This window comes from Phyllobates terribilis, unplaced genomic scaffold (assembly GCF_046119375.1).
Source record: "Phyllobates terribilis strain yellow unplaced genomic scaffold, ASM4611937v1 Scaffold_12__6_contigs__length_324123572, whole genome shotgun sequence".
NCBI classification, from domain to species: Eukaryota; Metazoa; Chordata; class Amphibia; order Anura; family Dendrobatidae; genus Phyllobates; species Phyllobates terribilis.
Window position 1 is genome coordinate 178,012,365 of NW_027362772.1, and position 25,051 is coordinate 178,037,415.

Consider the following 25,051-nt stretch of genomic DNA (forward strand, 5'->3'; position numbering starts at 1 on the left):
ATTTGGAGCTCTGTATAAGATCAATAAAGCTCCAACTTCAAAAGGAATATATTACAGAATTAATTGACCAAGAATGTTTGGACCTAAACATCACATTACAAATGAGCCATTCCCTGTAATGATTGTTGAGAGACTCTAGGTATTTTGGACAACTGTATGTTGTACAATCATATGCCAGTTAGAAATATTTTTTCGGGAGAATTTATAAAACATTGGAAACAAATATAATTTTGATTGTGACACATTGAACCCGAGGAAACAATGTCTTTGAAGATTAAAAATGTTGTCTGGCCAAAACTGAGCTCAGTTCCCTTAGAATAGTTGGGAGAATGCCATTAACCAAAGTACCTTTATTGATACTAATTATATCCAGCTTTCTTGTTTTTTCTTCTTTTTCCAAGTATTTGCCTTAGGTAAGATTGCAGCCATGTTTACTTTTCTTTGACAAGTTATTTTTTTATATTTAGGATTATCACTTCTGTAACTCCTGGGGATATTAGTATTATGGAGATTTGTTTAAATGCAAAGGTTTGGATTATTATGATATTCTGCCTGTCCTTTTGTGCTATTACTGCCTTCTTTTGCTTCTTAAGTCCATACACTACAATATCCACTTTATCTCCCTCTCTTAGAAACTGTTGGATTTAATAAATAAAAATTAAAACACGGAAATAAGAAATTTTGTAATATATCTTATCAGAGAAATCTGCTTATTTCTCCTCCTAGACTGAGCTTTTACTCTCAATTCATGGGTAAAATCTGTATTCATTGAAGACAGATTTTCCCATTGCTGAGATAGGAGATCACAGTTGGTACTTTTAAAATTCTATGGAGAGGGGAGGAGGGAGGAGCTAAAGGCAGACACAGACATTGAAGCAAGTTCTCCTGAAATGACAGTTACACTGCTCTATAGACCTTTATTAGCACCAACTGTCATCTCCTATCATTAATGGGAAAATCAGTGTTCACTGAATACACATTTTACTTGTGATTGAGAATGAAGGATTCCTCCAGAAGCAGAAAGAAGCAGATTTTTCTAATAAGACATATTACAAAGTTTCATATTTATTGTACTATTGATTTATGGTGGGGATGAGTTGGGGGTGGGGTTAAAACAGTGATTACTCTTTAAAGGGAACCTGACAACATATACACAGGCATCTAGTATCAGACACTGGCTTCATAATGTCAGCCAGGTAAGTTTGACTCTGAAAAACATAGTTTAAGAGCTGCCAGAGAAAAACACATTTTAAGAGCTGCCGCAAACCTAGCCACATGGTAGACTAATCAGACAGCTGAGTCTCTGGAGCTTCTCCATGCCTGCTACCAATGATGACAGGTTTTTCCCTATACACATATGCAGGAAAAGACTCATCACTCATGGGGAGCAGGTTTGAAGAAGCTACTTAGGACCGGCCTTTCCGGCTAGCCTCCCATGCGCCTCGTTCCCTGTATAAGTAAGAAAGCATATTTCTCTCTCAAAGCTCACACTACACAGCACATCATCTACTGAAGCTCACAATACACAGCAGGTCATCCACTGCAGCTCCCACTACACAGCGTGCCATCTAATACAGCTTCCACTACAAAGCACATAATCTACTGCAGCTCACAATACACAGCACGTCATCTACTACAGCTCTCACTACAAAGCACATAATCTACTGCAGCTCACAATACACAACACATCATCTACTACAGCTCCCACTACAAAGCACATCATCTACTGCAGCTCACAATACACAGCACATCATCTACTACAGCTCCCACTACAAAGCACTTCATCTACTGCAGCTCACAATACACAGCACGTCATCTATTACAGCTCCCACTACACAGCACTTGATCTACTGCAGCTCACACTACACAGCACATCATCTACTGCAGCTCCCACTACACAGCACATCATCTACTGCAGCTCCCACTACACAGCACATTATCTACTGCAGCTCCCACTACACAGCGCGCCATCTACTGCAGCTCACACTACACAGCGCGCCATCTACTGCAGCTCACACTACACAGCACATCTACTGCAGCTCACACTACACCGCCCATCATGTACAGCAGCTTACACTACCCAGCATGTCATCTATTGCAGATCACACAAAACAGCCTGTCATCTATTGCAGGTTACACAAAACAGATGATGTGTTGCATAGTTTGACCTGCAAAAGATGACGTTCTACTTTAAGTCACACGACACTGCATCTACAGCAGATCACACTAAGAAGCACGTTACTTATTGCAGATCACACTGCACGGCACATCCTCTACACACTACATACCCTTTTCTTACAGGGTATTGATGCCCAGTCCAAAGACATTCCCCAGATGATCATGTGAGCCACACCCTCATGGTAAAAACCATATGAATTATTAATAAATTAAAAGGGTCATATTTCAAAAACTGTATGGCAGATTTATAAAAAAACAAAAACAAAAAAAAAAACAGAATACTCAAGGATGTAGCAGGAATAAAATAAGAACAAAAATTGAAAACTTTCAAGGGATGACAGGTCCCCTTTACCTTGCCTTTAAATTTCATAATGAATGAAGAAAAAATTGAAGGGAGGGCATGTAAAAATTTGGGTAGCCTTTTGTTACGCCACAGCAACAACTCCTATTTTGTACTGGCTGCAGCCACAAGCAAACTGACAATAAGACAGGTCGTGAATGCCATTAACATGTCATTTTAATCAAAAATAATTATCGACACACAATAATGACACCATATACCATTGAAACATGACATCATAGCAATCTGAAAAGAACATACATTGCAATATAATTATTTCTCTCCTACAGAAAGCCTGAGACGACACGTAGCACATTTATGTAGATTTAAATTTATATATATATTTATATATATACTTTTATTTTTCTTTAACAAAATTACATAGCCTTTGTATATATAGTTCTCTAAAACGAATCACTTTCAAGCAACCATCTGATGTGTGTCAATGACAAGTTCTGAAAGTTTAATAGTTTCTGTAAAAAAATAATGAGCTTTGCGTAGATTTTTAGACAAAACAGATGCCAATATTAAGTCTATATATATATATATTTATATCATGTCATCTATGCGTTCATTGACTTCATTAAACACGATCTGCATTAAACCTACTTGCCAACATCCCTTAATATCCTGTAATAACTGGGGTTAAATAGAAATTTGCAGTAAAAATTGGCATTTCTGTATTATTTGGGAGCACTACTGAATAGTTTGGAGGGGCATAAAATGTCCGGTGATCACATTACTGTGCTCCAGTTGCGTAAACTGCAAAAATATAACGCGAGTCCACTCTGAAGGATTAGAACAAGGGGAACTCCATTTTTCAGTGTTTGTTCCGATTAATTGGACTAAAGAAACACTTCAGGCAAAGCTGTTATGCTGTGGCGTGTCAAGTGAAGAACTTTCCAAAAAAACTTTACAATTGCATTCTGCATTATTTAACCTTGCATCTAATAAAAAAATAGTAACAATTATGAAAATTCTATTGAATAACTGCTATGCAGTGGTAGAATAAAACACGCCACCTAAAGGTCACAGGAAGGGATGATGACAAAGTTAGGAAGTAACTTTTAAATTGTGTCCTGTTCTAGTGGCTAACCTTACTGGGGAGTTTATAAAAGAGTTGCTTTTGCTTTCTCCTCTGTAATTTTCCCATGAATATTTTGTTTTAAATGTTTCTGAAAATGTGAAATGAGAGCAGCACAGACATACAACATAATATCAAAAGCCAAGATAACTTGAGAAAAAAATACATCTTCTTGGAACTAGTCTTTGAAACCTGACAGCAGATTTTTTTTTATAACAGTCAAGCCATTAAAACAGTCTTTTCTATCATAACTTTCTCCATGCGACATACGGCATAAAATTCTACACTTGCGTTATAGAAACCCTAAACCAGTATGCCTGCCGCCTTGCTTGTCCCTGACTCGCTACACACACCATGGCTCTGACCGAATCAGAGGGAAATACCAGGCACATCATTGGCAAAATGTATAAGCCAGCCCAGTACACATTTTTAGGTTGATTTTTGAAGATCAAGACTTGAGACTACCAAACTCGGCATCTTTCTACAGGGTGCATTGTGGTGCCTTTCTTGCAGTTAAATTCTTCAGAGAACGCTTCAAAGTTTTGTAAGGATCCCATCACCCTGTAATGATAATGAGAACATGATTTACAAACGTGAATGGTTAAGAGTAATGGTCCAAAAAATGAAAAACAAATAACTGTGCTTACTACTAGAGATGAGCAAATTTATTCACCTGGAATTGATTTCTCTTAAAAGGTTACAAAATTCCCATTTTGCATAATATGGATCTTTTGAAATTTCTTCCACGTGGCTACCATTTTGCCGAGCAACAGGTTAAAAAAAAAATAGTTTCCTTATCTGTTCTGCCACCCTTGCCTTGCAAATTACTGTCTGGTCTTCTGTACCTCTTCCTTTTTCCTTTCCCTGTCGCATTCATCATCTTCAACCTGCTTCACTCTATGCTGGGGTTTCCGCCACTGACTAGACCTCTGAGATCACTGCACTCCGTGCCATCGTGAGACATGTTGTATGATGCAGTCAGAGCCACTGAAGAAGCACGTAGTAATATCTAATGTGCACCTCGATGGCATAGTGACGTCAGAGGCCTAGCCGGTGCCGGAAGCCCCGGTATAGAATGAAACAGGCCGAAGAGGATGCATGCAATAGAGCAAGGCAAAAAGAAGAAACGGGATGGACCAGATGGTGGGCTACAGTATTACTATTATTTTATGTTTACATTCTGTATTCTGAAGAGCCCACAGAACATAATAAGGAAAATCAATGCACATCGAATAACTTTGATGCAAATGAAAATTCCCTGTTAAATTTGCGTGATTTGACAAATTTGAATCTTAACAGATTTGATCATCTCTGCTCACTACCAATCGCCCTTTATTCCACTGTAGCGCTTCTCAGGTCCCTTGCTTGTCTCATCACTTTCACTTCTGGTGGGAACGGCTCATGACCACTGCAGCCATTCAGTGACTGCAGGAGTGATTACTATCTGGATGCAGTGGTCACGAATCGTCCTGCAGAATGAGGAAGCGAGGAGACCAGGGCAGTGCTGTGGAGAAGTGTATGAGATTGGTCCTTGAGTGAAGTTTCTTTAACATCTTTTTATGATAATGAGCATGGTTTAAAAGGAAAAAAAGTTGACAACTCCTTTAAAGCAAAACTTTATAATTCAAACATTTTATTGACTCACATCTAAAGATGTTGCTATGAGAAACAACAAGAAAAAATGTAATTTTAATGGAAGTAAAAGTTTATTACTTAAGCCTATGTCATAAAGAAAAAGGAGGTGTAAAAAAAGAGGATGGAGAAAAGGAAAAAAAACTGAAAAAGTTAAGGAAGAAGAATATATAGAGATGCTAAAGAAGGGCATTGAATTGGATAATAGAAGAAAATAGGGAAGTAAGAAAGGAATATTAAGGAGGGGGAAAGAAGCAAACAAATGATAGAAGAAAATGTGTAAGAAAAAAAAATGAAGGAAAAGTGAAGGACATGGAATAGGAGCAAGAGGAAAACAACTAATTAGTGGAAAAAGATTTAAGAAAGAACAACAATTAGGGGGTAGAAGAGAAAAGAAAGAAAAGAAGAGGAATCCAAAGGAAGAGATGGAAAAGAAGAATAAGGTGTAGAATAATGAAGATATATAAAGATATACACAAGACAAAAGCAAACGAGGTGATAAAAGGTAAAGAGTAGACTGTATGGAGAAGACAAAAAAGAAGACTACATGCAAAAGAAAGAAGAAAAAGTAAAAGAAGGAGAAGAAAAAGAAGCAAAAGAAGAAGCAACAGAGGAGGAGGCAAAGAAACAGAAGGAAAGGAAGAAAAATAGAAGATAGAAAGACAAAAAGGGAACTGAAAGAAGAACCACCAGAAGACGGAAATAAATAACAATACAAAAATGTGAAATAGAAGGAAACAAAGAGGAAAAAGAAACAGAGGACAGATCAAAGGATGGAGGAAATAAATAGATGACTGTGATACACATGGTCACTTACCAAAAAAAGCTTAAAATCAGTGAGATAGTAAGAAAATAACTCACCTGTACTTAAATGGACTGTGTACATCTGTCTTTATCGAGTGCCTGGCATACTCTGGTCGATAAGATCCACACCATACCTGTGTGTACAAGACATTTTACAGGGGGCCAAGATCTATCCCTTTACTACAGTACATTTACTAAATTACTACTACACTGCCTAGCAATATGGAATAAATATTAAAACCACATTATGCCGACAATACCGCAATTAATATAAAATACGTAGCTATGCCCCATATTATAGAAACAGTACTGCCTAGCAATAGGGAATAAGTAACAATAACTCATATTATGCCAACGATATTTCCAAGTAATATAGCCATGGCCAAAAGTTTTGACATCCTTGAAATTGTTCCAGAAAATGGAGTGGTTCTCCAAGAAAATTATTGCAATTAGGCATATTTTGTTATACACATGTTTATTTCCTGTCTGTGTATTGGAGCAACACAAAACAAAAACTGAAAAAAGGCAAATTGGACATAATTTCACACAAAATCCCAAAAGTGGGCCGGACAAAATTGTTGACACCTTTACAAAATTTTAGATAAACAACTTTGTTTCAAGCATGTGGATGCTTGTTCAAACTCACCTGTGGTAAGTAACAGGTGTGGGCAATATGAAAATCACACCTGAAACCAGAGAAAAAGGGGAGAAGTTGACTAAAACTTTGCATTGTGTGTCTGTGTATGACACACTAAGCATGGAGAACAGAAAGTGGAGAATAGAACTGCCTGAGGATTTGAGAACCAAAATTGTTGAAAAATATCAACAATCTCAAGGTAACAACTCCATCTCCAGAGATGTTCCTTTGTCTACGGTGCGCAACATAATCAAGAAGTTCACATCCCATGGCACTATAGCTAATCTCCCTGGATGTGGACAGCAGAGAAAAATTGATGAAAGTTTGCATTGCAGGATAGTCTGGATGGTGGATAAGTAGCCCCAATCAAGTTCCGAAGAAATTCAAGCTGTTCTGCAGCCTCAGGGTGCATAAGTGTCAGTGCAAATGATCTGTCGACATTTGAATGAAATGAAATGCTATGGCAGGAGACCCAGGAGGACTGAACTGCTGACACAAAGACATAAAAAAGCTTGACTGCAGTTTGTCAAAATGTATGTGAGTAAGCCAAAATCTTTCTTGAAAGCGTCTTGTGAGACTAAGATAAAGCTTTTTGGTAAAGCACATAATTCTACTGTTTGATGAAAATGGAATGAGGCCTAAAAAGAAAAGAATGCAGTACCTACAGTCAAATGTGGTGGAGGTTCAAAGATGTTTTAGGGTTGTTCTGCTGCCTCTGGCACTTGGTGCCTCGACCGTGTGCAAGGCATCATGAAATCTGAAGATTACCAAAGGATATTGGGCTGCAATGTAGTGCCCAATGTCAGAAAGCTGGGTTTGCATCCTAGGTCAGGGGATTCACAACAAGAAATACTCACCAAAAATACTTCAAGAAGCACCCAGAAATGGATGGAAACAAAGTGCTGGAGAGTTCTGAAGTGGCAAGCAGTGAGTCCGGATTTAAATCCCATTGAACACCTATGGAGAGGTATTAATATTGCTGTTGGGAGAAGGTACCCTTCAAATATGAGTCCCGAAGCAGTTTGCAAATGAGGAGTGGTCCAAAATTCCAGTTGAGAGGTGTAAGAAGCTTGTTGATGGTTATAGGAAGCAATTGATTGCAGTTATTTATTCCAAAGGATGTGCAACCAAATATTAAGTTGAGAGTGCGAACAGTTTTGTCCTGTCCATTTTGGGAAATGATGTCCAATTTGCCTTTTTTCTGTTTTTTTTTTGTGTTGTTTCAACACACACAATGGAAATAAACATGTGTATAACAAAACATGTGATTTGCAATAATTTTCTGCAAGAAATACCTCATTATTTGGAACAATTTCAAGGGTGCGAACACTTTCGGCCTTGACTGTATGAGTAACAAAATACTATATTATACCACAGTACTGCTTACTAATATGGAAGAAGTAAAAATACCCTATGTTATACCAACAGTACTGCCCAGTAATATGGAATAAGAAATACAATACCTTATACTATACCAGTGGTACTGCGTTGCATTATTAGTTGTTTACAACCCATTAACCCATATTATACCACAGTACGGTGCAGTAATTTTGATAAAAAATTATGACCAATATTAGAATAATAGTGCTGCCTAGTAGTATAGAACATATATACTGTATATATAGTAGGGATTCAGCTCGTTGGTAGTTGGTAGTGTTCACATAGGCACACAGATTCTTCTCCACACAGAACTCCAAAAACTTCCACAAAAAGTAATAACAAAACAAAGAGTCCATACAGCAGTATGAGAAACAGAGCGGTTCAGCTGCTCAATATTAAAAGCCCAATACTTGGGCTCTTGCAGAGTCTAAACAACTTACACAGGTCCTCCACCATGCATACCCAGATCCAAATACCAGAGGTGTTCGCACCTCTACTCCCAGACAAGGAATGAACAGCTCAGCTGCCCTTTTAAACCAGGATTGGAGGGTGGGAATGACTAGTTCTGCCCATCTCAACTAATCATTCCTAACAAACCTGGACCCATATATTTGTCCTATTAACCCCCTCAGCACTTTCCAGGATTCTGCCAGCTGTCTACTATATATACTGTATATATATATATATATATACAGTACAGAACAAAAGGTTGGACACACCTTTCTCATTTAAAGATTTTTCTGTATTTTCATGACTATGAAAATTGTACATTCACACTGAAGGCATCAAAACTATGAATTAACACATGTGGAATTATATATTTAACAAAAAATTGTGAAACAACTGAAAATATGTCTTATAGTCTAGGTTCTTTAAAGTAGCCACCTTTTGCTTTGATGACTGCTTTGCACACTCTTGGCATTCTCTTGATGAGCTTCAAGAGGTAGTCAACGGAAATGGTTTTCACTTCCCAGGTGTGCCCTGTCAGGTTTAATAAGTGGGATTTCTTGCCTTTTAAATGGGGTTGGGACCATCAGTTGTGTTGTGCAGAAGTCTGGTGGATACACAGCTGATAGTCCTACTGAATAGACTGTTAGAATTTGTATTATGGCAAGAAAAAAGCAGCTAAGTAAAGAAAAATGAGTGGCCATCATTACTTTAAGAAATGAAGGTCAGTCAGTCCGAAAAATTGGGAAAACCTTGAAAGTGTCCCCAAGTGCAGTTGCAAAAACCATCAAGCGCTACAAAGAAATTGGCTCACATGAGGACCGGCCCAGGAAAGGAAGACCAAGAGTCACCTCTGCTTCTGAGGATAAGTTTATCCGAGTCACCAGCCTCAGAAATCGCAGGTTAACAGCAGCTCAGATTAGAGACCAGGTCAATGCCGCACAGAGTTCTAGCAGCAGACATATCTCTTCAACAACTGTTAAGAGGAGACTTTGTGCAGCAGGCCTTCATGGTAAAATAGCTGCTAGGAAACCACTGCTAAAGACAGGCAACAAGCAGAAGAGACTTGCTTGGGCTAAAGAACACAAGGAATGGACATTAGACCAGTGGAAATCTGTGCTTTGGTCTGATGAGTCCAAATTTGAGATCTTTGGTTCCAACCACCGTGTCTTTGTGTGACGCAGAAAAGGTGAACAGATGGACTCTACATGCCTGGTTCCCACCGTGAAGCATGGAGGAGGAGGTGTGATGGAGTGGGGGTGCGTTGCTGGTGACACTGTTGGGGATTTATTCAAAATTGAAGGCATATTGAACCAGCATGGCTACCACAGCATCTTGCAGCGGCATGCTATTCCATCCGGTTTGCGTTTAGTTGGACCATCATTTATTTTTCAACAGGACAATGACCCCAAACACACCTCCAGGCTGTGTAAGGGCTATTTGACCAAGAAGGAGAGTGATGGGGTGCTACGCCAGATGACCTGGCCTCCACAGTAACCAGACCTCAATCCAATCGAGATGGTTTGGGGTGAGCTGGACCGCAGAGTGAAGGCAAAAGGGCCAACAAGTGCTAAGCATCTCTGGGAACTCCTTCAAGATTGTTGGAAGACCATTTCTGGTGACTACCTCTTGAAGCTCATCAAGAGAATGCCAAGATTGTGCAAAGCAGTCATCAAAGCAAAAGGTGGCTACTTTGAAGAACCTAGAATTTAAGACATATTTTCAGTTGTTTCACACTTTTTTGTTAAGTATGTAAGTCTACATGTGTTAATTCATAGTTTTGATGCCTTCAGTGTGAATGTACAATTTTCATAGTCAAGAAAATACAGAAAAATCTTTAAATGAGAAGGTGTGTCCAAACTTTTGGTCTATACTGTATATATATATATATATATATATTAATAAATATATATATATATTTATTAATATCAATTACCTACATTGCTCCAACAATACTGAGCATAAGATGAAATAAGTAACAATATCTGAAATTCTACCAATAGCTCTCATTAATTTACAATATGGAAAAAAGTATCTAAAACCATTATTATCCCAACACTACAGCCTAGTAATATGGAATAAGTGTAACCCATATTATAGAAACACTACAGCCTAGGAATATGGAATAAGTATAACCCATATTATAGTAACACTACAGCCTAGCTATATGGAATAACAAGCTAGTATCCATATTATAGCAACCGTACTGCCCGGCAATATGGAATAGGCATCAATACCTTGTATTATACTAACAGTACTCTCTAGTAATATGAAATAAGTACCTCTAACCAGCACTATTTTGCTAAATGATAATATCTATAACCTACTGTATATTAGACTAACAGTATTGAAAAAAGCCTATAAAGATCACCTGTGCAAAGTTCAGGAAAAAGAGCTGCTTGTGCGTCAGGTCCAATCCAGGGAGCCTGGGCTCTTTGCCGTGTCTCTCCACCCATTTCAGATATGCCTATAAGTCAACCAAAAAAATAAAAAATCTTCACCATAACCATCGAATCTCAAGACTCTAGAACCGGGGCCAATTATGGCCAAACCATCAGTAGACATTGATGCTTTTGGTGAGTAGTTGTCTTGTATTTTGAGTAATATTTAGAGCAATAACTCTCAGGAGTGCAATAGACCTAAGTTGTGTTTTGTATTGGGGTCCAGGAGCTTCAAGTAATACCTCTACCCTAAATACTTAAGTCCTTAATATACATAGGAGACAGAAGACTCTCGCAGGAGATCAACTGTTGTTAAAATTAAATTTAAAAAATGAAAAACACCAGTATACAGAGACCCGAGCTCGACGGCTGCATGATTAGGCTGACGCTGTAACTAACTCGTCATGAAAGATTGCAGATTCGACCACATTAAATACTGAGTCGCTTCCTAAAAACCATGAAGGACATTAATTATTTTGACATTTCAATGTCAGAACGTTGTAATCCTTCATTCATTTCCACTGACAATAACAAGATTGAAGAAAAAAATACCTCATCATAGTTTACCTTGTAAGCCTGACGGACTCCGCCATTATCTGCAATATTTTCTCCTAGGGTAATGATACCACTTACCTAAAAAATGAGAAATCATGAATTTATATAATTTATGTGGTCTTCTAAAGGGACTTGTCTTCTTTCTAAAATCACACGTTATATGAATGCTTTAATGAAAGGTTTCTGGTCAATGGATCAGTAAACAGACAAAGCAAAGAGAAGGAACTTGAAGTGGGCCAACTGGATCTACTTAGTCATACCATAGGTTAAAGGGGTTATCTCCTTTCAGGCAATTTCTGCTACAGCTTTTTAAACCTTAAACTACACTGAACTCACCTTCACTAGGTCCAATGATGAGTCTCTGCCGCTGCACCCATGTCCAGCATGCGGTGCTGAAGTTATGTCAATAGCGCAACAGCCAATCATGAGCTCGGCGGCTCTGGTTGTGTAGGTGAAGCACCCTATTCAGAGCCGCTAAGCTCACTGATTGACTACCACACTGTGGATGTGACGTCAGCGCTGCAGCCAATCCAAGGCACCAGAAGCAGCGGTGGAGACTTGCCGTTGGACCCGGGGAAGGCGATTACAGCTCAGTTTGTCATGTTTTAACAAACTACAGCCGTGGCAGAAATTGTCTGAAATAAGACGTCTTAAAAAAATTGGACTAATCATACAGTAGGTTTAATACACCATGGTTTTACTGGAGTTCTTACTGGCTCTGTGTGATTATCTCCTCAAATAACATTTTAATTGACAAATATTTTTTTTTATTCCAGTAATAGTAGTCTAGGTTTACCTCTCCCTTTCACTACCCAACTATTGGTTTTGTGAAACTTTTGGTCTGGATTATTTTCATAAATGACTAAGGAATAAATTACACTAATATAATTTTTTTTTTAAAGAAATGTGATTAAAATTTGTATTTTATTTACATTTTAACCCATTTAACCTTTGTCTCTTTTCCCTTTCCTCCTTCCTTCCTTTTTCTCTTTTATTACATGTATTATGGTCTAGTGTTGTACACTATATGTGAATGATAACATTGAAACTTCCAGTAAATATTATCTGTTAATCTTTTTAATTCCAGGTAGATTACCATAAATATAAAAGCATCTGAGACCACCCTCTTCATATTCTCTACTTATAGCACATGCTCCAGTGGGATAACCCTGTCAATAAAGACAATACAGAAGTGGCCAACCACCTTGCACTATTGATTTAGTTTTATATTACATAGTTACATAGATTGAAAAAATACTAAGGTCCGTCAAGTTCCACCTTTCTCCACCAGTTATACATTCTGTATCACTAGATTATTTATAACCCACTGTTATGCTCCTAGATGGCGCACGTAATTCGTGGACCCACTATGCCACAAAGCAGATTTGCCCTGGAGGGTCGTAACTATGCAGCTACCTTGGTGTTCGCTGGAGCCTCTAGTGGTGAGGTCAGGCTTGTGCGGCAGGTAGCTGCAAGGTGCTACTCCAGGGCGGCTTTCGGCAGTAGCAACTGACCCCAAGGGTAAATAACGTTAATTCAGATTCTCAACAGGGCAGGACGGCCACTTGGGACAGGTTCAAACTGTGCAGACAGGACAGCCACTTGGGACAGGTTCAAACTGTGCAGACAGGACAGCCACTGGGACAGGTTCTGCTGTGCAGACAGGACAGCCACTGGGACAGGTTCTGCTGTGCAGACAGGACGGCCACTGGGACAGGTTCAGACTGCAGACACGATGGCCACTGGGACAGGTTCAGACTGTGCAGACAAGACAGCCACTGGGACAGGTTCTGCTGTGCAGACAGGACGGCCACTGGGACAGGTTCTGCTGTGCAGACAGGACGGCCACTGGGACAGGTTCTGCTGTGCAGACAGGACAGCCACTGGGACAGGTTCAGACTGCAGACAGGATGGCCACTGGGACAGGTTCAGACTGTGCAAACAGGACGGCCACTGGGACATATTCAGACTGTGCAGACAAGATGGCCACTGGGACAGGTTAAGGGTTCAGGCCTGGGTATTCAGCCTTCAGCCCCCAGAGTAGCAGACAGGTACTGCATAGTCGGTTTCAGGATATGGACACTGCCGAAGCGGTGACAGGAACACGGACAAACTATACTGGACTAATGGGACACAGGATACAGGAATAGTTTTAACAGAATAAGGACAAGGGCCTGCCAACATACAGTTGCACACACCAAACCACCTACCATAACTATAGGGTTGCTCAGGCACCTCCCAATTGGGGATAGTGGCTTTTATACAAGATGCCTCTTAGCTATTGGCTGGGAGACACCTTGCAGGTAATCACATTAACTAAATGCCTCCCAGCTGATAGCTGGGGGCATTTACGATGTGCGCACGCTGCCTCTTTAAAAGCAGGGGAGCGTGTACTAGTTGTTCCGCTGGGACACAGAAGTACCAGCATGTTAGAGATCATGCTGAGGACCTGGCAGTGAGTGAGTCAGTGTTCCTGCATGGAAGGGGAAGGGATATCATGCAGGGACGCTGGCAGCAGCGCTACACCCACAATATTATTTGTACTGAGGAAATCATCCAGCCATTTTTTAAAAGCTGTTATAGTGTCTGCCATTACTACCTCTCATGGTAGGGCATTCCACATTCTGACTGCTCTAACTGTAAAGAACCCTTTCCTATTTAACTGCCTGATTTGCCTTTCTCCCACCCTTAATGAGTGCCCCCTGGTCCTTTGTAAGGTTTTTGGAAGGAATAAGTCATGTGCCAGTCCTCTCTATTGACCACACATGTATTTATACATATAAATTAAATCTCCCCTGAGACGTCTTTTTTTCTAAGCTAAACAAGCCCAACTTTTCCAACCTCTCATCATATGAGAGGCCTTCCTTCCCTTGTAATAATCCAGTTGCCCGCCTTTGAACTGACTCTAACTTCTAAATATCCTTTTTAAAATGTGAGGCCCAAAACTGGATCCCATATTCTAGATGTGGCCTCACCAGTGATTTATAAAGGGGTAACAATACATGGGGATCACAGAATTTTCTCTCTCTGTTTATACATCTTAAAATATTATTTGCTTTTGTAGCTGCTGCCTGACATTGATTACTGCTGCTCAGCTTACTTGTAATCAGAATACCCAAGTCCTTGCCCTGTTTTATAGTCCTGAGTATATTTACCTTTAACATATATGCAGCAATAGGATTACTCCGACCGAGGTACATTACTCTACACTTATCAACATTAAACCTCATCTGTCAAGTGCTTGCCCATGCAGACATCTTATCCAGTCAGTCTGGTCATCTCATCCATTTCACTGGTGTTTTCAGCCAACTGGGAGATGTATCTCTGATGGCATATTTAGAAAAAGAGAAAAACATACTCACATTTTGCCCCCCAGCTAATTCCCAGGTGTAATTGCCATATTGGTAGACCATGCATCGGGACTGCTCTTTGAAATGCATTGCAGAGAAGTTACTCCACCAGTCAAACATATTTCCGTCCTTGTCAAAATTCCTTCCTGTTAAATAACAACCATCATTGAGCATAATCCATATACATGATGCTGAGCTTCACTGACTATAACTGTTAGAGCTCATTCAGAGATCAGATTTTTTTATCGTATGCAAAAAAACGGTGCAAGTTTCATCAATGATTTTGATCTGTGTTTGATCAGTATTTGGTCAAAGTGTCAGTTTTTGCCATCAGAGTTTCATCAGTTTTTGAAAGTTATATATAGGCTGTGGATGGGCGTCAGATTCATGTAGACCAGGTTGGCAAGTCGTCTGGTGATAGACGTGGGGTTTACAGAGGAGGCTCTTCAGGTGGCAGAGGATTCTTCCGTGGTGGTAGAGGACGTGGTGGTGGAGACCGAGGTTATGGAAACAGCAGACACCCGATCAGGTCAAAAAAGTATAGATGCACAAATTCGATAAAAAGATTTTGAAACTTTTATTGAATTATTTTAAAAGAAATTTAAAAAACACACATAAAGGAGAAGTGAACCAATGAAGGTGCCTGCAGTGCTAATAACAAGGGTAATCAATCATTTATTCTGTTTAACAAGACTAACAAAAGGAGATCATATCAATGAACCCAGTGATAAATATATGAAGAATTAAATAAATAAATAAATAAATAAAGGATCAGTATCCAAAATTCATTCATCTAGTAAGCATTAGTGGATTACAAGTACCCACCTTAAAGTATCCAGCATAAAAAATGTAGTCAAAATGCCGTAAAGGTATATATCTATAAATATGTCAATAGGTCATATAGAAAGAAGCCATAAAGCCCACAAATGGTAGAGAAGTGACAATATAGGGCAAAGTCAATCATGGCCCACAAAATACAGATGGTATCATCAAGCATGGAAATAAACAGATGGTATCATCAGGCATAGAGATAAACAGAATGTAAATAAAGACAATACAACCTTTCAACTGCAGTTAAGGACAGCCCGAATGCGCATTTCGCAATCAGCTTCTTCGGGGGCAGTAGTGTTTCTTTTAAAATAATTCAATAAAAGTTTCAAAATCTTTTTATCGAATTTCTGCATCTATACTTTTTTGACCTGATCGGATGTTTGTTGAATAGAAGTGTTGTCCCAAATAGGCTTTTCACTTTTTGGATTAATATGGAAACAGCAGGTTTGATAACAGGAGTGGAGGATATGGTGGTGGATCTTGTGACTGCTATGGAAGTGGCAGAAGACAAGGCAGTTACGGGGATAGGTCCGGAAGCTCATACAGAGACAGCTATGACAGTTATGAATAACGGCTAATTTCTGAATCTAGACCTGTTTGTCCAACGTGACTAACAGAAACTCCTTTGTATCTACGCCTTAGAGCTGGCCTCAAGGATGTCGAAGACTTGTTTTTTTTCTTCTTATTTTTGCAATAAAGTTTCTTTAAAAGGAAAAAAAACAAAAAACATACAGAACTACTATTTACTTATTCCATAAATGCACCACTGGTACCTCAATGACGTAGTAGTAAAGCATCAGTTACTTCTCATCATTACCATTATCATCAAAGCCGTGAGTGATTTCGTGACCAATGACCATACCGATTCCACCAAAGTTCAATGCTTGCGGCTGTTGTTTGCTGAAAAATGGAGGCTGAAGGATCCCAGCAGGAAATACTGTAAAGCACAGAATAAAATAGTTATTAGCTGTATTTGATCTAATGATATAGACAAGAGATGAATTGGGTGAGTAACATTGGGTTTGGCATACCTGACACTATGGTAACCCAACAAAACTATAGTTCATCACCAATTTGAACCCTTTTTCTGAGTAACTCACCAATCTGATTGCGATTAGGGGAATAGAAGGCATCAGCCACTGCTGCACCAATTATCCAACTAAAACAGAGTAACACAGGGACAGTTATTACAACAGTAATCTGAAGATAATCTCTACATTCAGGTGGAAAATTGGGTCAATCAGATGCAAATTTTGTCACAGCTCCCCCAACCTAACGTGTCATTCATAATACTTGTGTTTAATGTGTGTAAAAGATGGGTTATTGTGACCATAAACATATATATGCCCTGAAAAGTTAATGGTTGGCATGTCTGTAGATACGCCCTTGGTGGTAGTTGGCCTTGATGTTTTTGTGCTCTTGGTCATAGTTCACCTTGATGTTTATACACCCTTGGAGGTAATTGGCCTTGATATTCATACACCCTTGGTGGTAGCAGTTGACCTTGATGTTTTTATGCCCTTGGTGGCAGTTTGCCTTAGATATTTTTATACCCTTGGCGGTAGTTGGCCTTGATGTTTTTATGCCCTTGGTGGTAGTTGGCCTTAGATATTTTATACCCTTGGTTGCAGTTGGCCTTGATGGTGATACACCCTTGGTGGTAGTTGGCCTTGATGTTTATACTCTCTTAGCTATAGTTGATCTTGATGATTTTGATTATATTTTTCAATGAGTTTTGGTAGAACATTTTTTTCTATTGGTCACTTTTGTGTTTGCCCATGTAGAAAGTAGACATCCATTGACTGATAGAGAAATATTAAAGGGTTTTTCTAATTTTCAATATGCTATTAGGACATTTCCTGTTATTTGAGGGGAGTCCCTTGCTTGATTTTCATCTATTTGCCAAAGAAAACAGCACCTACAAAACATCTCTAGAAGACGCAATACAATCTGTTTAATACAAATGCAGTCCATTGATGTCAATAGGTGAAAATCTTTAAATGTTCCTTGTGATGACTCTGCAGTAGTGATGAGCGAGCATGCTCATTTAATGCTTTCGCCGAGCACTCTTGGGTGCTTTCCGTGTATCTTTGGCATGCTCGTATATTAAGTTGCCTGCATGATTTATGACTGATAATCAGCCTCAACACGTGAGGATTCCCTAACAAACAGGCAATCTCTGCATGTGGTGAAGCTGACTAACAGCCATAAATCATGCAGACGCCCGGGACTTGAACTTAATATACGAGCTTGCCGAAGATACTAGGTAAGCACCCGAGCGTGCTCGGCGAAAGGGTTAAACGAGCACGATCACTCATCACTACTCTGCAGTTAAAGTTAAAGGGGATGTCAACTACTGGATAACCCAAGGTTAATCATTTCTGAACTCAAATTAAGATAAAAACAATTTACAGTATACTTACACCCTGCAGTAGAAGCTAGGAGCAAAAACCGCAAATAGGGTTTTGTCTGAGAATAACAATTATGCAATTAAAGGATATGCTAACCTGATAAGGTTGTGTGACACACAACCATGAATATGCATTAAAAGAGCGGCTGCAGATCCACAGGTCTTCAGACCAGGAAAGAGAAAAAGAGGAGCCAAATGTGGTTTATCCGTGCTGCTGGTAGGCAATGAAGATCCAAATGGAAGTATTTCAGGTTCTTTAATCAATGCGTTTCAAAGTCATTCCAGACTTCTTCCTCAGGACACAAACCGTACGGTTTGATCTATTTGGACCTTCATTGCTTACCAACAGCGCGGATAAATCACACACCCTGCAGTGACACCCAGAGAGTGATATGACTTGTCTCAAGTGCCAGCTGCAGCCAATGAGCGTCCACTCATCAGTCACAGCCTTTATTATTTCATTTCATCATAGAGGATGTCCGCCCTGACAAAATAGCAATGATCTGCAGCCAAAGAGTGGATGCTCATTGGCTGCAGCTGGCATGTGACACAACATGTCACCTCACTCTCATTGAGCAGCGGTGCTCACATTGCTGGAACAGTGCCACTGTGGGAGCTGAGTATTTACTGTTTTTATCTTAATTGGAGTCTTGAATCGATTAAGCTGGGGCTGTTCAATAGTGGAAAACCCCTTTAAACACTTGCATTCAAGTTCCCTAATACTCTACAAGGGACCACATGGGTCCTAAAAGTGGTCATCATGCTATTAGCATTTTCCGAAATTGGATTGTCCAATTTGTTACAGGCGCCCCTTGTAATTTGTGAGGGAATGTGGTGGTACCACTGTAATAAGGCATTCCACATTGCCTGTTGAGTTCCTTTTAAATGTATGAAAACATTTTAGGAGTTAATACATACGCATCCGGGTCGGCCGCCTCTCTTAGCTTTTTTAGACTCTTTTGTGCTGTTGCTTTTAAGATTTCCAGTATGTTCTCAAAGTATTTCTCTTCACTGAAGTTCAACTGTGGAGAAAAGAGAGAGCAAAAAAATCTGTGTTTCATGCATTAGATGTATCCTTCTTGATCTATGTATTTTATGAAACCATTATATTTGTCAGGCTGACTTTCAATACTATTCAGCTTGTGAAAGCATTGCAATTATGCTGACCTTCCCTCTCCTGTATAAGCATTTTATGAAAGCGCTCAGAGCTGTCACAAGTACTGTTCAAGTTACTGCAAATCAAAGGAACTCCAGCCAGATGTCTGTGACCTGGAGAAGGTGACTTGAACCGTGGGAGTCAAAACCAATGACACTTAGAGCTATTTAAAAAATACGCGGCGGTGAAGAGCTGTCTTTCTTTCTTGAGTCGCTATGTCACAATTAAAACTGATTTCATCCCTTCAATGTATCCGCTAAAGAACACAGAAATTGGGGAGAATATACTAACAAGCAGACGCAGAACTAAAGCTGTCATTATCTACTGGGGACTGCCAATTTCACATGTAGTGGCGCAAGAACAGCGGTACAAACCACATTAGCGGCCCAGCTGTGACCCCAACACACCAAGCCATCTCAGATCTCTTTCATATTTGTGTGACCTTCATATTAAGGAAAAAAACAATAATATCCCAAGCATGTTTTGCAAAACCAATTCTCATATTGCAATTTAGTTTGTGTTCTTGGTCCAAAGGTATTGCACCCCTGACCCTACAATGCAATAATTTGTGGTCCATTTTGCTTGGTGGCTTGTGATCTCATGATCACTGGTATCCAACTTATAAGCAGGTACTACCCTATGCAAATTCTCATTCTAGTCCTGAGATTGCACAGTTGCAGAAAACCAGAGAGGCTGTCCTTTGCCAGTTGGACAGCCCTCCAGGCCACATGTTTTTTGGCACTAATTTCCACCCCATTCACCACTCAGTCTTGTGGTTTACCACCATTGTTATGTCTGCATTACTTCAGAAGAGTAAGCAGAATGATCCCAGTAAATTGCTGGTTTTGTACTTACTGAAGCTGATTCCTGGTCCAATTTATCGTTTTGATCTTCCAGAATATAGTCTGGATAACCAATTTGCTCCTTAATTGACAGTGCCTGTAAAATATCAAGTGTAAGAACAAGTTGAGGATACCATTCATATCTGCAGCAGTTCAGAAACCATCGATTCCCACTGCTCTACTCTACAAATTGCAAATATCAGGAGTGGAGAATGTCCGAGTGTAAGGGTAGGTTCGCACGAGCGTATAAAAAAATTGGCCAGAGTTTCATCCAGAAAAATGTCACAATTTTTTTCTCACTTGTTATCCATGTGCAGTCCGTTTTTTTTACAGCAGCAGCTATTAATCATTTACCAGACCATTTACAGTTTCCTGTGTTACAGAATTGCAGGATTATGTGGATGCTAAACTGTGGCATCCTGTTTTTTTTTTATGCACCCATAGACTTAAAAAGCTGAGCTTCATCCGATTTACCGAAGAAACTAGTGCATGTTGCGATATTTTTCATATGCATACTTGAAGTGAAGAAAATTTTTTATCAGCACTGCCCCATCAATATCATTTGACCGAGTGCTGTCCGTTTTTTTCATGGAGAGAACTCGGAACGGAAATTCGGTTGTGTGTACGAGTCGTAATAATAATTCCTCAAAAAAAAGCATTTTTAATCGTAGTAATTTTTGAGATAAAGTTATTGTAGATCGTTTCAGCACAAGTGTAACAAGGATATAATGGCGCTAGTATTCCTCTTATGCGTCTGTTGCAGTGAGATTTTTCTAACACAAAGCTCTAAATACGTGACATAGACAAATAAATGACAAAATTATTACTTTTTGCAGCCACCTCTAGGCAGAGATTCCTATCTACTTTTCATACATTGAATTTGAAGGGCAACTAAACTAAAACGTACTCAGCTTATCCTTTAGTGCAAACAGAGGGGTGTACAGCCTCAAGAGAAAGTCTACAGGTCTGTAAACGGCTCTGTGCCATAACATAGTAACATAGTAACATAGTTTGTAAAGCCGAATAAAGACTTGCGTCCATCAAGTTCGACCTGTTAGTTCTGTAATTGCTAAAGTTGATCCAGAGGAGGGCAAAAACCCCAAATGATTTAGCCAATCTTCACCTGAGGAAAAATTCCCTCCCGACTCTGAAACCAGCAGTCAGAATAAATCCCTGTATCAACCTACTATTTTATTTTATTTTTAAGTATATGCTGAAATCTGCCTGGTATCTAGAAATGCATCCAGTCCCTGCTTGAACTGGTGTAGTGAATCTGACATTACCATCTCCTCACTCAGTGAATTCCATATTCTCACTGCTCTTACCGTAAAGAACCCCTTCCTATGCTGGTGCTGAAACTTTTTCTCTTCCAGTCTTAGTGAATGCCCTCTTGTTACCGTAATATCCCTCCTTTTGAACAAATCCCTGGCAAGATCTCTATACTGTCCCCTAACATATTTGTACACATTTATTATGTCCCCCCTCAACCTTCTCTTTTCCAGGCTGAATAGTCCTAGTTTTGCCAACCTCTCTGGGTATTGCAGTCCCTCCATTCCCTTTATTAATTTTGTTGCCCTCCTTTGTACCTTTTCAAGCTCATTTATATCCTTTCTATATATTGGGGCCCATAACTGAGCACAGTATTCCAAGTGTGGTCTGACCAGTGCTTTGTACAGTGGAAGAACAATGTTCTCATCCTTTGCAGCTATACCTCTTCTGATACATCCCATTACCCTGTTTGCCCTTACAGCAGCGGCCTGACTTTGGGCACTCCAATTTAGTTTGCTATCAATCAAGATGCCCAAGTCCTTGTCCATCTCTGAATTCCCCAATGATTTCCCATTCAGTGAGTACTGGTGACTTCCATTTTTCCTTCCCATATGTATGACCTTACATTTCTCCTCGTTAAACCTCATTTGCCATTTAATGCTCCACCTACCCAGCTTATCCAAATCCCTCTGTAGGTCTGCACTGTCCTCTTTTGTATTAATTGTTTTACATAACTTTGTGTCATCTGCAAATATTGATATTTTACTATTTATCCTGTTGACTATGTCGTTAATAAAAATATTAAATAACATTGGGCCTAGTACAGACCCCTGTGGTACCCCACTAGTGACGCTTACCCAATCTGAGAATATTCCATTTATAACCACCCTCTGCCTTCTATCCTTTAGCTAGTTAGCTACCCACTTGCAGACATTTTCCCCCAGCCCCATCATTCTCATTTTGTATACCAACCTATTATGTGGCACGCTATCGAACGCTTTTGAGAAGTCGAGATACACGACATCCACTGGTTCCCCCTGATCTAATCGAGAGCTAACCTCCTCGTAGAAGTCAATCAGGTTTGTTTGGCAGGAGCGATTCCTCATGTTGGTTCGGGATTAAAAGATTATTAGCATCAAGATGCTCCGTAATTGCCTCTTTAATGAAGCTTTCAAAAATTTTGCCCACAAAGGACGTCAGACTCACCGGCCGATAGTTTCCGGCATCACTTTTCGCTCCCTTTTTGAATATTGGCACTACATTCGCCTGTCGCCAATCAAGTGGTACAGACCCAGTCTCAACAGAGTCCTTAAATATAAGATATAACGGTCTGTCTATCACATTACTTAGTTCCCTTAGTACCCGTGGGTGTATGCCATCAGGTCCTGGTGATTTGTTTATTTTAATGTTACGGAGGCGTTTCTGTACCTCAACTTGGGTTAGATTAGTCATACTTAGTGGAGGATTAAGCTTGTCACTTCTCATTTCTCCTGTTAGTTCTATTTCCTTTGTGAAAGTTGTCGAAAAAAAATTATTTAATAGATTAGCTTTATCCTCATCTTTCTCTATGATTTTGCCTTCCTCACTTTTTATCGGTCCAATATTATCTGATTTAATCCTTTTACTATTTATATACGTAAAGAACAGTTTGGGATTTGATCTACTTTCCCTAGCAATACGTTTCTCTGTTTCCTCCTTCGCTATTTTTATTTGTTTTTTACCGGTTCTCGTTTTTTCCTTGTAACACATTAGTGCCTCCTTACTGTTTTCCTGTTTTAATCTCTTGGATGCCTCTTTTTTGCTATTTAACGCCCCTTTTACGTTCTTGTTCAACCATATTGGTTTCCTCTTATTTCTGGCCCTTTTATTCCCATACGGTATATACCTCTCGCACTGAGTATTCAGAATTCTTTTGAAGGTTTCCCATTTACTATTCGTATTCCTTTGATTAAGTACTTTGTCCCAGTCAATAAGTTGAAGGTTTTCTATCAGCTGATCAAACTTCGCCCTCCTAAAGTTTAATGTTTTTGTTGTTCCCTTATTGATAACCCTACTGAAGGGCATTTTGAAGTCGATAATATTATGATCGCTATTACCTAGGTGCCCCCCTATCTGTACCTCAGTTATTCTATCAGGCCTATTAGTCAATATTAAGTCCAACACGGCCTTCCCTCTCGTTGGTTCCTGCACTAGTTGGGAGAGATAATTATCCTTAATATTTGTCAAGAACCTTTTTCCTTTCTGAGATCTACAGGTTTCTGTTTCCCAGTCAATATCCAGGTAGTTGAAATCCCCCATTACAATCACTTCATTATGTTTTGCTACTTTGTCTATTTGTCCTAATAGCAGATTCTCATTCTCCTCTGTTATATTTGGTGGCTTATAGCAGACCCCCAGTAATATTTTATTATTATTTTTTGCCCCCTCTATCTCTACCCACATGGACTTGACCCCCTCTTCTCCCTCTCCGATATCTTCCCTTTGTCTGGGTTTTAGACATGACTTTACATATAAGCAGACTCCTTTTTGGAAGTGCATTGAGGTGAAGGTGAAGAGGTATTGGGAATCCTGCAGAAAATACCTGTGTGAATTGCGTTTGCGAGTGTGAACGAGCTGCGTGTGTCCGGAGCGTAAGTGCGAATGAAAGTAAGTGTGTGACTTGTTTTTCAGTGACTTTGGATTCAGGGAGTTTGGAAGGGAGGACTTAGGACTGAATTGCTGACTGTATTTCATTCTTTTACTTTACTTTTTACTTAATTAATCCACCTGACCTACTTAGCTGATTCCCCCATCCATACTTGATACTTCATTGATTCCCTGTCCATACTTAACTGATCCTCCGCCGATATCTAATTGATACACTTGCACATCCCTAATTGATCCCCGTCCATACACCTATATATAAATAATTGTGTTTTGTACTTGTATATATATACTGACTGTATCCCCATATTTAGAATGACGTCCATGTTGGCCGGAGCCATGCAGTGTACATCTTGCGCAATGTATGCATTCCGTGAGCAATCGCTCGAGGATCCATACTGCTGCGAGAGATGTGAGCATATCGTGCACTTGGAAGCCCAAATTCTGGATCTAAGTGCTCAGATAGCGATACTGAGGAGCATCGACAACATGGAACGGAGTTTGCTGCTCACCGAGCAGACACTCAATGGGTCAATACTGGGGGTGGAGCATAGAGGGGAAGTGCAGGCTGAACAGGCAGGGAGCTGGATAACAGTTAGGAGGGATAGAGGGAAGAAGTATAGGAAGGCTGGTTCAGAACCAGCATTATTGGAGCACGACAGATCCTCTGACCGCCGGGGGAGTGTATGCTCCAGTAATGAGGGGGAGGGGGGAAGTGTAGGGCAGGCAAGACAGGTTCTGGTAGTGGGTGACTCTATTATTAGGGGGACAGACAGGGCAATCTATCACAAAGACCGGGATCGCCGAACGGTGTGCAGCCTCCCTGGCGCTCGAGTCTGGCACATCGCGGATCGGGTTGACAGGTTACTGGGTGGGGCTGGCGAAGACCCAGCAGTCATGGTCCACATCGGCACCAATGACAAAGTGAGTGGTAGATGGAGGGTCCTTAAAAATGATTTCAGGGACCTAGGTAGGAAGCTTAGGGCAAGGACCTCCAAGGTAGTTTTCTCAGAAATACTACCAATCCCGCGAGCCACACAGGAGCGCCAACG

The 25,051-nt window shown here is 39.9% G+C and overlaps 1 protein-coding gene across 4 annotated transcripts in view; it reads right to left on the minus strand.

Annotated features, from left to right (window-relative positions):
• Positions 1 to 2,677: 2,677 nt before the first annotated feature.
• MMEL1 (membrane metalloendopeptidase like 1) overlaps positions 2,678 to 25,051 on the minus strand; it is a 668,752-nt gene continuing 646,378 nt past the window's right edge. For all 4 annotated transcript variants that reach the window (XM_073656486.1, XM_073656485.1, XM_073656484.1 and 1 more), the window contains 9 exons: positions 20,101 to 20,184; positions 19,008 to 19,111; positions 16,780 to 16,838; positions 16,497 to 16,616; positions 14,861 to 14,994; positions 11,511 to 11,576; positions 10,874 to 10,969; positions 6,096 to 6,172; positions 2,678 to 4,163 (listed from right to left, as the gene is read on the minus strand). In XM_073656486.1, coding sequence (XP_073512587.1) covers positions 4,064 to 4,163; positions 6,096 to 6,172; positions 10,874 to 10,969; positions 11,511 to 11,576; positions 14,861 to 14,994; positions 16,497 to 16,616; positions 16,780 to 16,838; positions 19,008 to 19,111; positions 20,101 to 20,184 — 840 coding nt within the window. In that variant the 3' untranslated portion in view covers positions 2,678 to 4,063. The remainder of the gene's footprint in view (positions 4,164 to 6,095; positions 6,173 to 10,873; positions 10,970 to 11,510; positions 11,577 to 14,860; positions 14,995 to 16,496; positions 16,617 to 16,779; positions 16,839 to 19,007; positions 19,112 to 20,100; positions 20,185 to 25,051) is intronic.